Source organism: Schistocerca piceifrons, chromosome 5 (genome assembly GCF_021461385.2).
Source record: "Schistocerca piceifrons isolate TAMUIC-IGC-003096 chromosome 5, iqSchPice1.1, whole genome shotgun sequence".
Taxonomy (NCBI): Eukaryota; Metazoa; Arthropoda; class Insecta; order Orthoptera; family Acrididae; genus Schistocerca; species Schistocerca piceifrons.
In genome coordinates, this window is record NC_060142.1 from 643,235,633 (window position 1) to 643,252,228 (window position 16,596).

Here is a 16,596-nt window from a genome sequence, read left to right on the forward strand (position 1 = left end):
CGCTGGCTACTACTTTCTCCCATCTTTCGGGCAATGTACAAATCATGTGTCGAAAAAATTTTTCATCTTTTGAAGAGATCCACGAATCGATCCAATTTGTAATGTCTTCATGAGATCGGAAGTCTTGGTCAGCCGGGCCATGTGCCACTGATCTAAACAGGTGATAGTCAGAGAGAGCAATGTCTGGAGAATACGATGGGTGGAGTAGGACTTCCCATTTTAGCATTTCCAAGTATATTTAGATCTCTTTTGCAACATGGGGTCCAGTACTGTCGTGCTGCAAAATCATTTTATTGTGCCTCTCGATGTATTGCGGCCGTTTGCCTTTTAATGCTCTGGTCAAAGGCATTAATAGCATTCGATAACAAACACCTGTGATTGTTTCACTTGGTTTTAACACCTCATAGTACACAATGCCAACCTGGTCCCACCAAATGCAGAGCATGATCTTGGAGCCGTGAATATTCGGTTTAGCAGTCAACATGAAAGCATGGCCGGGATATCCCCATGATTTTTTTGCGTTTAGGGTTATCACAATGAACCCATTTTTCATCACCGGTCACAATGCAATGCAGAAATCCCTTCTGTTTTTGCCTCTGAGTCAACTGTTCACAAACACACAAACGCCATTCAATGTCTTTTCGATTCAGTGTGCTGCTCCTTTCTGAATCATGCCCATAGCCTTGAGACGTTTTGAAATGACTTTCTGCATCACTCCCACTAATCGTGCCAATTCTTCTTAAGTTTGACGCGAGTCTTCACTCAGCAATGTCTCCAATTCCGCATCTTCAAAAACATTCTCTCTTCCACCACTACGCCGGTCTATGACATGGAGCGATCTGTTTCATGAAATGGCCTCCCCAATCACCATATCTCACTCCGTGTGACTTTTTTCTGTGGGGATACATTAAAGATCTGGTGTATGTACCACCTCTACCACGTGATGTAGCAGAGCTCCAGGAGAGAAAACAGGAAGCAACTGCTACAGTCGACGATGCCATGTTGGGACATGTATGACAAGAATTCAATTACCATATTGACATCTGCCAAGCCACTCATGGTTCACACATTGAACATTTGTAAAAAAACTTTCAGAGTTTCTCTTCAAAATGCAATATGTATGACACTGTACAATGTTTAGTTCTTGTGCAATAAATAATTTAAAGTTTTGCTGGGCTTTGTGTAAACCCTGTATTTTCAAAATGCACTTGACTTAGTATCACACCTACAGTTATTACCAAAAGTATGTTCATGTGGGGTATGACTGGGCTGAGAATTTCTTGATAGGGAGGACACATCATGTTATTTTGAATAGACAGTCATCTACAGATGCAGAGGTAGCTTCAAGTGTACCCCAGGAATTTGTATTGGGTCCCTTACTGTTCATGTTGCATATTAATGTCCTTGCAAACAAGAACTTTCCACAGATGATGCAGTTATCTACAATGAAGTACAGTCCACATGAAACTATACAAGTATTCAGTCAGACCTAGACAAGATTTCAAAGTGGGTCAAAGATTGTCAATTTGCTTTAAATTTTCAAAAATGTACAATTGTGCATGTCACAAAATGAAAAAAAAGAAATGAAAAAATCCTTGTGTCCTATGAATATAATATTAATGAGTCACAGCTGGAATATGTAAACTCATACCAATACTTGGGCGTAACAGTTAGTAGGGACATGACATGGAACGATCAGGTAGGCTCTATCGTGTGTAAAGCAGGTAGCAGACTTCAGTTTATTGATAGAGTACTAGCCAAATGCAATCCATCTACAAAGGAGACTGCTTACAAAGCACTCATGATACCCATCCTAGAATACTGCTGAAGTGTGTGGGACTAGCAGGGGACACTGAACATACACAGAGATGGGCAGCAAGAATGGTCACAGATTTGTTTGACCTTTGGGCGAATGTGACTAAAATGTTGAAAGAACTGAGCTGGCAGACTTGAAGATAGATGGTAACTGACTCAAGAAAGTCTACTGACAAAGTTTCAAGAACTGGCTTTAAATATTGTCTCAAGGAATATACTACAGTCACCTACATTTTGCTCCCATAGAGATCGTGAGGATAAAATTAGATTAATTGCAGCACACACCGTGGCATTTAAACTATCATTTTTCCTGTGCTCTGTAATACCCTGATAACTGGTACAATTTGACATTCCCTCTGTCATGCACTTCACAGTGGTTTGCAGAGGGTAGCTGTAGATGTAGATGTAAAATGAACTACCATTGACTGATGTGTGGCATACAGATAAACCTAACAGGAAACAGTATTTATACTAGATTTTGAGCTCTTGCCCTTTCTCTAGTAAAAGTATGCACATTTAAACACACAATCACACAGACAACCAAATGCACAACCTGATGGCGAGATTCTTGCCACGGCCACGGGTGTGTGAGGTGGGTGTCTGTGTGGTTGTGTGTGTGTATGTGTGTGTTATTTTACTAGAGAAAGAGTAAGAGGTCAAAAGCTAGTATAAATTCTGTTTTCTGGTTCGCATTTCTATGCCCCACACATCAGTCACCTATGGGTGAGTGGACATTATTCTATCACATACCTCAAACATTTTTGTCTCTATTGCTCTTGAATGGACTGAAGGAAATGTGGAGAACATTTTGACACAAGATCAACTGGTTTCAGAAGCTGTACCTAAGTTACTGCTAACTGCCTTGAACTGATGGGAAAACAGATGAGGAAAGGGAAGGACATCTAGACATATTTGTTGACTTAAGAAATGCATTTGATTAAGAATCAAGGTGACATTTACTGCAAATGATGTAGGAAAACGGTGTTATGTATGGAAGCATATTCTTAAAACATATTCAATGCTTGTTCCAATGAAATTAATTTTTCTTCAGGTTTAGTGGCTCATTATTACAGAAAGATGAACGAATTTCTTCATCAATAATTCAAACCCTTATATAACCCCAGAGACAGTTAGACACAAGTGATACAAGCCATTACTTGGGGTACCAAACTGAGAGGGACACCAAAGGCACCACAACTGTAAGATTTCTGTACAATATGTACCTCAATTAGCAGTGGCAGCTTGGGACAGCAACTGAGTGCAAGATTTGTGTACAGTGTGTTTTACAGTTAATACTGAAAACTAAAAAGGGTGAAAATGTATGGGGAAAAAAAGGGCAAGGGGAGGGAGTGGGGTAGGGGCAAATGATAAGTTGCACATGTGAAAAACATTCTTTATCCAGTCCTGTCTTGCACAACAGTTCCAGAGTTTCTTAAACACTGTCTGAAATTAATAAGAGAATGTAAGAAGCATGGAGTTCTATTGGATGCTTTGACAATGCATTATTAATAGGCCAAAATAGTCAGACAAGTCTAAAATAAAAGCTAGACAAAACAAGATGCTACCAACAAAATAATGCCGTTGCCTGAAAATAATACTCTCACACAACCAACTGATAAGCTACAATGAATTACTGAGATAAAATCCATTTGTTTACCTCAAGGTCAAACCAGAACTGCCACGGTGGGCTATCAAGTCCGCGTCCATAATGAATAAAATATGTTGGACGATCATTCCAATTTGGTTCACCAGACGTAACATCTTGACAAAAACTCCATCCCAGGAGCTTAACTCCAGGTTTAGGTGAAATATGTAGCTGCATATGATCTGGACCTAGAACAAACATACACAAAATATGAAAGAAAACGAAGTCTAGAATGATTCGCACCAAGTAAATATAAGTCCTGGGTAAACTGTGTAACAATTTAGCAAATTATGAAATTCTGAAGCACTGACCAACTCATCTTTGGAAGAAAAAAGTTCAGCCTCTCTCTGTATAAGAATCCAATAACTCAGTGTTGGTTGAGATAACTAAAATGACCAACAAATTTTAAATGTTTATCAGAAATGCTACCACTCGACCATATAATACTTAAACTGAATGTTTTCATCGTGCAAAATGGCCATTCTTACATTGCAGAAATGTTCAAAACTTCTTAAAAATGTACTCGATCTTAGTTTTATTCCTCCTACCTGTGGCATTGAAAGTTAATCTTCTTACAGATTTTGATAATGATTTTGCAGACAAAAGTTCCAGTTTTGTTGGGTTATGAATAACAGGAGCAGGACTTGGAATCCAAAGTGTATGTTTGCTGTGAACATAGAGATTTTATAATCATCTGGTAAAATACAGTATTTCAGAAAGTGTCTAAATATCACACAAAAACAGATGTTTATATGACCATACAGATGTAACAAAAGACACTACAAGGAATCACAAATACCAAATGGTTATCATATTTTGACATTTCTAGATCTTGCAACTATACAAAACAACATTTGGCATAATTCTCTGAGAATTAATAAAGTCCTTATTGTGCAAGTATCAGCAGACAATGTTTTGAAAAAGTATTGATGGATTATCACCAACCTGTAGTGCACTATTTGAGACACTGTGATATTTATGAAAATATTATTCATATTGTTTGACATTCAGCAGTAACATTTTTCTCATGAGCTGTCATTTTAACACTCTTTATGATAGATACAACCAAAATTTCCATAAATACTTTACACCAAGTGAATTAAATTTATTTACATTAACTGAATGGATCCAATGGGGACGAAATTAATTAAAAGCAATTACATTCAATGATTTCAGTGAAATCCTACTCAGAAGTGCTGAATATACTCCGGCACATATTTTCAACAGTCATAACATATGCCATTATTTCATAACCCTTTCAAACAATGATCTGTTTCATAACCTCTCCAATTTAATAAACCGTTTTAGTGCACTGAAAAGTATGTATAAATTAGGAATCTGTGATCACTAATCCAATAAATTAATGTTTTAACATCGTGAAACATGTTTCAGAAATAATGAGTGAGACTGGAATTAATTTTTCTCTGATGAAACTAAATAGAATGTGAGCATATACAGTATTGTTGATATTACGAACTGTAGTTTCCATGGTTTAAATGGAAAGTGTCATTTCATTAATGGAATACACCGATACACATTACAATGCATGCTTCTCTCTATCAGCAATCATTTATAGGGTGTTTTCTTTCAGAATACTGGAATAATTTCCCTGGTCTTATTTTGAAATACTGTGTGATATTGAGCAACGTTCGCATTTTTCTTTATTCTCTTAAAAAATGTAAGTTTTAATTCTGACTTTGGTGTTCAGTTCCCACATGCGATATAATTCTACTGTACTTGCCTTCTTTTCCCAAGTTCGAGATTGACTGTGATGACTTGACTTACATCTAAACAATTGCTTCAGACAAAACTCCTTTGAAAAGTATAACCTAAAATTGTGTGAAACAGAAATTGATTCTGATGTAATACGGGGTGCGCCAAAAGTAATAACTTATTGCAACTCATTGAAAATACTAAAATAATCATATTTGTTTGTGATGATTATAAATACAAGTGCCACAGCATTATGTCATTCTAGGGCTACAAATAACCAAGAACAACTTCAACTCACTTTACTTTCAATGTGATGGAGGTCCACCACATTACGCAACAGCTATGCAAAACTACATTGATGAGGTATTTAGTGGGAAAATTATTGGATGGTGAGGGGTAATAGAAATGTGACCCAGATCTCCTGACTCTACAGCACTGGATTTGTTCTTTTGGGGTTATCTTAAAGATAAAGAGTATGCTACAAAAACCACAAACACGAGAAAATGAAAAAAGCTATATACAACACTTTTTTAAGACATTGATCGGGTATAAACAAGTATGCCTCAGTGTGCCAGGTCATTTGACAAAATGTATCAACAAAGATGGAAAACACTTCAAGAAAGAATGTTATAAATAATCCTGCAGCTTCAATAAAGTGCTCAGTTCTTTCAGTATTTCAGTTGTTTGCTTTGTATTCAATCAGGTTACTACAGTAGTGCTTTTGGCCTTTGTTGTATTGTTATTGTTGTTGTTGTTGTTGTTGTTGTTGTCGTGGTCTTCAGTCTGAAGATTGGTTTGATCCAGCTCTCCATGCTACTATACTCTCTGCAAACCACTTCATCTGTAAGTACTGCACCCAACATCCTTCTGAATCTGCTTACTGTAGTCATCTGTTGGTCTCCATCTCTATTTTTACCTCCCACACTTCCCTCCAGTGCTAAATTGGTAATCCCTTGATGTCTCAGAATGTGTCTACCAACCAATCCCTTCTTCTAGTAAGGTAGCACCACAAATGTATCTCCTCATTAGTTACATGATCTACCCATCTTATCTTCAGCATTCTTCTGTAGTACCACATTTCAAAAGCTCCTATTCTCTCCTTATATAAACTGATTATCATCCATGTTTCACATCTGGTTACACTCCAGACAAATACTTTCAGAAAAGATTTACTACACTTAAATCCCTAACACTTAAATCTACATTCAATGTTAATAAATTTATCTTCTTCAGAAATGCTTCTCTTGTCACTGCCAATTTACATTTTATATCCTCTCTACTTCAACCACATCAGTTATTTCGCTCCCCTAATAGCAAAACTCATCTACTACTTTGAGTGTCTCATTTCCTAATCTAGTTTCCTCAGCATCACCTGATTTCATTTTACTATATTCAGGGTGTATACGTAGACAAGATAAAAAAATTCCCAGATTTTTCCTGGGTCTCCTGGTTAAAAACTCACTTTTTTCCACATGAAAATATATTTCTACCAAGGTGAAAATATACTTTTTCCGTGATAAGCGGCAGTGTACTTTCCCTCAGAGCTGTAAAACCATCAATCCTTTGAATGGTAAAGGTTTTATACACCAGCAAGAACTTTCCTGCAGGTCAGAAAATGAATCTCGGCAAGGGAAAAGATCTCTGATGTGCAGCAACATGTGCGCTGCATATTTTCATATTACGATATGCTGCATATTTTCATATTACAAACGTATAAATTCCAATTCCACGTTAGTTTCTAAAGAACTGAAACAGACATTGCAATGCACTATTGTAAGCCAATCATAGTTCATGTCATGTGATTTGATCAGCCAATCACAGCAGATATTCAGAGCATAGGACATGTGATGTAGTCAGCCAATAGTCACACCACTGTCAAAGTAGTGTGAACGCATAAATAGGAAAAGTTAATGATTTAAATTGATGTATATAGTGTAGCTACAAGAAAAGCTAAGCTTACATATATAATATTGGTCTCGAAGATTAATTAAAGAGAAGCTACGCTTTCACATGTAATATTGGTCTTTTTATTAGCGTTTGACATTAATGTCTGGTCTTCTGGGCTCAAAATTATTCCAAGTAGCTGGTCATGAAAGTTTTAAGTTTTAAGTGAGAGTCAAACGCTCTGTGATTTAAGTTCACTTTGCGTAAAAGAAAATTTCCTTTGAAAATAATGTTTTTCAAAGAACCATTCACCATATTTTCCCGCGACTTCTTAGACATGGGTTCATTTCAGCAGCTGCCAGGGAGCGCCGAAAACAGGCGTTACTGCCAGTGGTCAGCTACGATGATGTAGGAAGCCTGTATGTTTATACACATACAGCATTAAGAGATCTTCCATGATGTCATAAAAGAAATAGGACATCAGAGGAAACTCCAAGAGCATAGGAATTTTGTAAACCATACTAAAATGCATAAATCGGCTTGAAGGACACACTCATATGTCCAGATTCACGATGAAGTAGGCCCTAGCCAGATATTAAGCTTTTCAGTGAACTTTTCGGGATGTAAATTTTCTTGGAGCACAAGTACTGTATTGTCTCAAGTTTGATTCTCTATTATAGCATAATGCCATACGTAGCAGATTATGAAAATGTGCACTTGAATTTCAGTGAACAGTTGAAACCAGCCAATAGGGTGGAATGAAACATTTCGTTTCTTGTAAATTGACTGCATCTGCGGAAAAGACTAATAAAAGCCAAATTTACTTAGGAAATCAACAAAAATAACTTCATTGTTGTGCAAGGCATTAATGCTTGTCTGCAAAAACCATGGAAATTAAATAAAACCAGAAAACTGAAACTAATAAACAGCCTTCCGTAGTTATGTGAATGTATTTTAATTCACTTGATAGCTCCCAGCCACAGAAATCCGCATTTTGTTTTCATTTGACGTGTGAACTGTACATGAAGAGGAAATACAACATCAGGAAACAGCAAAAATCACTAAACGTAAATACGGGTCGCTAGCCCCCCCCCCCCCCCCCCCTCCCCCCATTAAAACCCAGACTGCTCTGCGCATGCGTGAATCTGGCAGCTCGGGCACACAACAAAAAATTTTCTGTGTACCATGACTGCTTCTTGCTACTGCTGCAGCCACACTTCAAGTAGCCAGAAGTGGGAGAAGGCACTGCTCATAGGCAACTCAACTGCACGTGTGCATGAGACCACTGGAAACTGCTCAAAACATACCTAATGTAAACAGTTGTGACAACATGCTGATCGGAAGCAGTTCGCTGTTACGAAGTATTTCACGGTCTTCGTGCTAAAGGCTTTGACACATTTTGCTGTTTATCTGTTCTTATCAGTCAAAATTACAAAAACTTAATGAAAGACTAAAACAACTCTAGAAAATTCCCAGGTTTTTACCGGTTTTCTCCCAGATATCCCGGAGCACATATGCCCTGATATTCCATTACTCTCGTTTTGCTTTTGTTGACGTTCATCTTACATCCTCCTTTCAAGACACTGTCCACTTCATTCAACTGTTCTTCCAAATCCTTTGCTATCTCTGACAGAATTAAAATGTCATAAGTAAATCTAAAAGATTTTGTTTATTTTCTATGCTTTAAATCCTACTCCAAATTTTTACTTTTGTTTCCTTTACTGCTTCCTCAATATACAGTTTGAATAACACTGGGGATAGGCTACAAACCTGTCTCACTCCCTTCTCAATCACTGTTTCCCTTTCACGCCCGTCAACTTTTATAGCTGCCATCTGGTTTCAGTACAAATTGTAAATAGCCTTTTGCTCCCTGTATTTTACCCATCTCACCTTTAGAATCTGAAAGAGTAACCCAGTCAACATTGTCATATGCTTTCTTTAAGTCTACAGATGTTATAAACATAGGTTTGCCATTCCTTAAACTATATTCTATGAGAAGTCGTGGAGTCAGTATTGCCTCATGTATTTCTACATTTCTCTGGAATCCAAAGTGATCTCCCCTGAGATCATCTTCTACCAGTTTTTCCATTCTTCTGTAAAGAATTCATTTTCATATTCTGTAACCATTACTTATTAAACTGGTAGTTTGGTAATTTTCACACCTGTCAGCACCTGCTTTCTTTGGAATTTGAATTATTACATTCTTCTTGAAGACTAAGGATATTTTGCCTGTCTCATACATGTTGCTCATGAATGAAAGAGTTTAGTCGTGGCTGGCTCTCCCAAGGCTATCAGCAGTTCTAACAGAATTTTATCTACTTCCGGGGCTTTGTTTCCACTTGGCCTTCCCTGTATAAAAGACATTTCTGGTCACAACAGAAGATTGCTTGAAATTGGTCACCTCTACTCATGCTACTCATTTTATTTATATTTATTACATGGGCTCTCATTGTAACATGAAAATATTTGCTTTTAGTTTTCTTTTTAGAAATCCTGCCAAACAGTATCAATATTTTTGCAGAGGTTGAAAATACTGCTTCAGTTGTAAGCTTCTTTTTATTTTTCAGTAGTTAAATCACAATCAGTTTCACACTCTTACACGACCACCATGAGATATTATACTGAAAATAAACAAGAGACTGGAGCTAATAATAGTTTTTACACACAATAGTAAACATGAAAAAGCAAAAAAGAAGTTCTGTATAACATTTTAGAAAACAGTGGTTGGGCTAGTGACACCAGACAATACAATGGACAACTGTCTGAGTAAGGAAATAGGCTATGAACACCCGGACACTTACAATTTGTGCTGTGACCCTGAGCACTGCAGTGGATGAGTACAGGATGCAGTGCATCACCAGCAAGCCCAGAGCACAGAACAGTGTACGCAAAGTGAGAAGAAAACCGGTAAACCAGAGTGGCAAAAGTACTGCCATCTGTTGACAGGAAGAACAACGCAGGGCCATCAAAGCAATGGCAAAAACACTGACCCAGTTAAGAAATATAAATTTTTGACGTACAATAATCATAAACCAGAAGGAGAAGAAAATGAGGCCGGACGCCGCTTCAAAAAAGAAAAGTTACTCAGCAAGATGGTGTGCTTGAGTGAAGTTTGTTAATTCAAAATGTCTGAAGGATCATGGTTAATTCTGCAGATAATTTCTATTTCCTCCAAAATACATAAAACTGGACCCTTACATTGAATATGTAGGATACTGCAATTCATTTTTGTATCTGAAATGGAATGATTATGAGTCTTCAGGTGGTTATTGAGGGCAGATTTAGAATTGCTAAGGTACTTATGCTCTCTGAACCGTATGCCAAAGGAGAGGCCAGTTTGGCCTATGTAGGTGGAAGGACACTCACTACACTGGATGCTATAGTCACCTAATTGTGCATAGCAATTGACTTTATTGATCAAGTGGTGCTTCAATAGGTGCCATTTGCTGATCCTATCAGATATAACACCTACATATGGGATCCTGCAAAAAATTTTAACTACTGAAAAATAAAATGAACCTTACAACTGAAGCTGTATTTTCAATCTCTGCTATAATTCTCAGTTGTGTATGTTCCTCAGACAGGATTGTTAGTATTAACATTTAATGGCAGTCCGAGCCACCTTCTGTTCGCAGTGATGTAACAGGTTTTGTTAGGGCTAATATCCACGAACCAATCCTGCAAAGCCTGATATGACAGGATTTCTCATCTTGATTTTTACACTTTTTCCTAGAAAAGTCTTTTAAGCAACTGAGATATTTCCATCAAAGCATGAGGCCAAATATTTCGATTCTGATAACTGATTTTAATTAAAAAGATGTTTTAATTACTACTAATTAATCCCAAAAATTGATAAAGATACATTAACAACTCTCGCCTAGGCAAAATCCCATTTCAGTTTTGTAATCATCTGTAAAATGTAGTTATGGGATAGTGACATAATCACAATCAGATAGCATTAGTATCACACGCACAAGGTGTAAAAGGGCAGTGCATTGGCGGAGCTGTCATTTGCAGTCAAGTAATTTACATGAAAGGGTTTCCAACATGATAATGGCCACACGACAGGAACTGACAGATTTTGAATGTAGAATGGTAGTTGGAGGTACACACATGGGACATTCTGTATTAGAAATCACTAGGGAATTCAATATTCTGAGATCCACAGTGTCTCATACATTATCTCTCACCACAGACAATGCAGTGGCTGGTGGCCTTCACGTAACAACCAAGAGCAGCAGCTTTTGCACAGAGTTTTCAGCGTGAACAGACAAGCAACAAGGACCGCAAAAATCAATGGGGATGTACAATGAATGTATCTGTTAGGGCGTTTCAGCTCTTTTGGCCCAGTTCAAACTGTTTGTTGGTTAGTTATGTCTTCCACAGATCATTTGATTGATTCTTTTATAGAAATGACGTGGAACAAGTCAGTTTACAGGATTAGTGTTAACATTAATAAATACATTATCATTTTATTCCCACTTACACAACTATACTTGAAAACAATTTTTTCTTTTTCTTTTTACTGGTTGCCAGTTTTTATGTAGCAATTCATCAATGGAATTGAAGGAGTTATCCAGGAGAAATGATTTTAAATTAGATTAAAAACATGCTTCAGTCCATGTCAGACATTTTATGTTACTGGGCAAATGATCAAAATGTATTATAAAAGTGATCTGTACACAACCGGAAACAGCAATTTGTAAGGGTGTCCACAGGATCATTTAGACACTTCATAATTGTGACATAGGGTTTGTTTAACACCAGAATAAAAGAAGCAACCTCAGCTAAAGGGGAACAAGTTGTAGGGACAGTCCTGGAACAGTATGCTTAGTTAGGTAGTTTCAAATTCCATGGATCAGTTTGGACAGTAAATTATAATGATGTGAAACGAGTCACTTTTACATTCACATCATAAATGAATTTGTACATTTCATCAAACAATGAAAAATCCAGGATGGATCATAAGAATACTGAAAAGGAAAGTTGCTACTCACCATACAGCAGAGATGCTGAGTCACAGATATGCATAACAAAAAGACTGACACAAATAAAGCTTTCGGCCAATGAGGCCTTCGTCAAAAGTAGATGACTGACACACACACACACACACACACACACACACACACACACACACACACACACACAAACGCGTGTGTACACAAATGTAACTCACAGGCATATGACTGCAGTCTCAGGCAACTCAAGCCACAATGTGAGCAGCAGCACCAGTGCATGATGGGAGTGCGACTGGGTGGGTGTAAAGAGAAGGCTTGGGTGGAGAGGGATAGTAGGGTAGGGGTGGTGGACTGTGCTAGTGCTGAAGGTTAGACGGACGGCAGGCGATCAGCATCTCCACTATATGATGAGTAGCAATTTACACATATGGTTACATGTTGAACATTTCTAATGTTTTTACATTATTCGACTTTTGGAAAAGATATACAGATGTGAGTAAGTGATTCCTACCCACCATCTTTTACACATTACAATAACAGAAATTCTTCTTCATGCCAACAAAGAGAGTGAACTTTTGAAAGTACAATGTAAATGGATAGACAAAAAAAATCTACTCATTACACAGCAGCAGGAAAACACACATATAACAGGTATTAGAGTTTGCAAGCTTTCAGAGCCAGTGGCGCCTTCTTCTGACTCTTGACACTGTGGATCTTGGAACATTGAATTCCCTAATGATTTCCAATACAGAATGTCTCACATGCGTAGCTTCAACTACCATTCCGCATTAAAAGTCTGGCAGAAGGGTTAAAGGGGAAGGAAGAGAGATGAAGGAAAAGGTGTAGATTTTGGAAAAGTCACCCAGCACTCTGGGTCATGGGAGGCTTAACGAACAGGTGACCGGTGAGTCTCTCGACCCTGGGTTTGCACTGACTTTTCCGAATTCTGCCCCTTTCCCTAAACTTCACAGTCCTTTTCCTTCACCCCAGAAATTCTTCTAATGAATAGAAGGAGTTGTCAAAGATAAATTTTCTCAGTTTGTTTTCAAATTTTACTTAGTTGTCTGTCAGACATTTTATATCGCTGAGTAAGTGATCAAAAATTTTTGTTGCAGCAGTGTGTACTACTTTTTGTACTAAAGACTTCTGTTATTGTAATTATGTATATCATTGTTCATTTTGAACTGTAGTGGATTATTTACAACAAAATTCATAAGGGAATAAATATACTGTGAAGCAGTAGTCAGAACGCCCAGTTCCTTAAACAGATGTCTACAGGATGATCGTGGGCGAGCATCACATAATATTCTTATAGGACATTTTTGAGCAACAAACACTTACTTTGTTAAAGGCGAGTTCCCTCAGAACGTAGATAGGTCACAGAAAATATCAACTGGCACTATTTTATTATTCAACGCTTGTAAAATTTGGTGAGTGAACATGCAAAAGGCATACTCAGTACAGCATCTCCCCTGAAACCCAAACTGATTTACTGAGGACATTATTGATGCTAAGGTGAGATAGTACTCTACAATAGAACACCTTCTCCAAAATTTTGGAAAATAAAAGGTACATGTGTGCATGTTTTCAGGATGGCTCTGTATTGTTTTTGCCTAGTTCAGAGGTGGCAGCAATGGTGCACTAAAATAGGTCAGTGCCTTTCACTTGTGTTGTTGTTTACGCATGAAAGCGTTCTGCAAAAGCTTTCATCTTCTACATTCAATCGCAACTACCATTTCAAATATAAAATGGATCTGTGGGTCTACAACCCTGGACAAACAATGGCCACAAGATAAGTTTATCCACACAATTATTGACTTTGGGATTTTGCACTATCAGTGGGGACTTGTATTAATGCTGTTTCAAATAAACATATTTTGGAAATTTGTGGTAAGGTCTTATAGTACCAAACTGCTGAGGTCATCGGTCCCTAAGCTTACACACTACTTAATCTAACTTAAACTAACTTATGCTAAGAACGACACACACACACACACACACACACACACACACACACACACATATGCCCAAGGGAGGACTCGAACCTATGATGGGGTTAGAAATGGTGACCGTGACAACACCTCAGATCGCGCGGTAAAAAATAAACATAGGTAGAGCTGATACATCAGTGCTTTTGTTTGTATATTTTATGTCACATATTTCAGTTTCACACATAGTTGGTTCAAGTACTCCCAGCTGTGGTTTTGATAAATGGTGTTACAATATTTCCTTTGTTTTATATGAGGAGATGTAAATGTAAAATAAACAGTAATTTATTGTAAGACTTCCCGTTCATAAAGAGCAGAGTGAGAACAATGATTGTAAATACTGAAAGTACTACTGAAGTCATGAGTTATGCCTGTGACCATCATTAATGATTTTTAATACAATTCTTAAAAAGCTGATAGGCTGCAAAAAGTATTCATTTGATGTTAATGAAACTCCTTTATTTTCATGAAGCATTTCGGGTGTAGCCTATCATCAGATGGCCTGCTGAATCAATAACACATCTTTATATTAAAGAGAATGGAAATGCATACAGAAACATATTAACACAGGCCAAAGGTTTACAAACTAAATTTCATACTTTTTATTTTTATTTATTTATTTTACAGAAACATGTACCAAAATACAACATAATTACAATGCTGTGAAAAGGAAGTCTTTCAACTTTTAAAACCAGGAAGTTACTATATTCACATAACGACCCACATCTGATCCTTTATGTACCTGCATTACTGGATTTATCTAATTTTTCATCCATATAGAAATAATCTAAGTTTTTTATTTGTACAGAACCCAACCTGCATTTTAGCCCTTCTACAGGCATTGACAGTTTTGTTGCACCAGGGGCAAAAGTGTGACATGGAAATATGTGCAACAATGTCTTTACATGAAATTGTCCGCTTGTCCATTTTATTAAAAATCTTTTTGCCTAAAACTCAAGTTGTTTTTTCTGTAAAACCTTTAGCTGGGTGACACGAGTCAATCACAATACTTAGATCTGCAGTAGTTGACTTATGATAAATGTCTGTATTCAAGCTTTCAGCCCACTATTGTGATCTGCAGATCTAGGAAATTTAATGAACCCTTACTTTCAAATTCTACTATAAATTGGATTTTGCTTGCATGCAATTAAATGCTTGTACTAAAACCAGGCTTCATCATAATTACGCATCTAACTAATGAAAATATTATCAACACACCTTTGTGTGTGCAAAAACATTTATTTTCTAAAGTATTAATAAAAAATATATGAAAGATCCTATGTCAGCGTTCAATAATTATCTTAAAACCTGTTGTAATAGCTCAAAATGTTTGCTAGATTCAAAATTTAAAAAGAAGTGATTAATTCTGATCAACCCAAAAATGCAAAAATTGCAGTCTCAGGAGGGAAAATGACAAGTAGTGGGTACAGGGTACCCTCCACCATGCACAGTGCGGTGGCTTGTGGAGTATCGATGTAGATGTAGAAGCTCCACAAAACAGGCCATTCGATCCACCCAGCTATCAGTGCCTGTCAAAGTCCTAACTACTTAGCTAACAGTTTTTTTTATTGGCAAGATAAAAGAGTTGTGAACTTCTCATCATTCATACAGTATAAAAAAACAATTACGAAGTGGTGCTCATTTTGAAAAGTTTCTAACTTCCAGGTTGTGCAGTACTTGCTTCATTCAATATCGAGACTCTCTATGCAAATATTCCCATTTGAGAAACTTTAGATACTGTCTTGAATATGTTTGGGAAATTCGGAAAAACTGAGTACACCCAAGCAGTGGAATTGATTGAGCTTACTAGGCTGCCTCACTCTTTTAACTATTTCACATTCAACCAAAAACACCTCACCTGAAAGACTGGCTCACTATGGACTATAGCCTTTCTGCCGTTCTTTCAGATATTTTTTATAATGATTTGGAGAGTAAATTTTTTTGGTGCACCTTTGTAAAAAAATTCTCCTTTAGTGGAGGTATTTTTATCATTTTCTCATTATTTATCTGGATAATAATGACAAAGTTCTGATTGTAGCATAAGCTCTTAATCGTTTACAAGCAAAATCCAGTTTATTGTAGAATTTGAAAATAAGGATTCATTAAATATCCTAGATCTGCAGATCACGAGGGAAGGCTCAAAGATGAATATAGATATTTATCATAAGTCAACTACAGCAGATCTAAGTAATGCGATTGACTTGTGTCACCCAACTGCACATACGTGTGTATTTTTCTTCAGTGTTTTATTGGGTGGCGAAGTTAGGACTGGGCAGTTTTACAGTTAATAAAGAAATTAACATGATATTACATGTTGATTTAGTTAGGGTTTTACAGAAAAAGCAATTCGAGATTTGGGCGAAAAGATGTTCAGTAAAATAGAAAAGCAGACAATTTCACTTAAAGGCAAGGTCGCACACATTTCCATGTCGTATTTCTGCCCCTGAAGCAACAAAATTGCCAATGCCTTTAGGAGGGATAAAGTGCAGGTTGTGTTCTGTACAAAGAAAAAACTTGCATTATTTCTACATGGATGAAAAATTAGATAAATTCAGTGATGTAGGCACCTATAGGATTAGATGCCTGTAACAAT

The 16,596-nt window shown here is 37.0% G+C and overlaps 1 protein-coding gene across 2 annotated transcripts in view; it reads right to left on the reverse strand.

The window, feature by feature from the left end:
* Positions 1-16,596, reverse strand: part of LOC124798387 (endoplasmic reticulum metallopeptidase 1-like) — a 250,540-nt gene that overhangs the window by 1,927 nt on the left and 232,017 nt on the right. For both annotated transcript variants that reach the window (XM_047261761.1, XM_047261760.1), the window contains exons 12-13: positions 4,009-4,127; positions 3,473-3,648 (exon numbers count right to left, since the gene is read on the reverse strand). In XM_047261761.1, the coding sequence (XP_047117717.1) occupies positions 3,473-3,648; positions 4,009-4,127 (295 nt within the window). The remainder of the gene's footprint in view (positions 1-3,472; positions 3,649-4,008; positions 4,128-16,596) is intronic.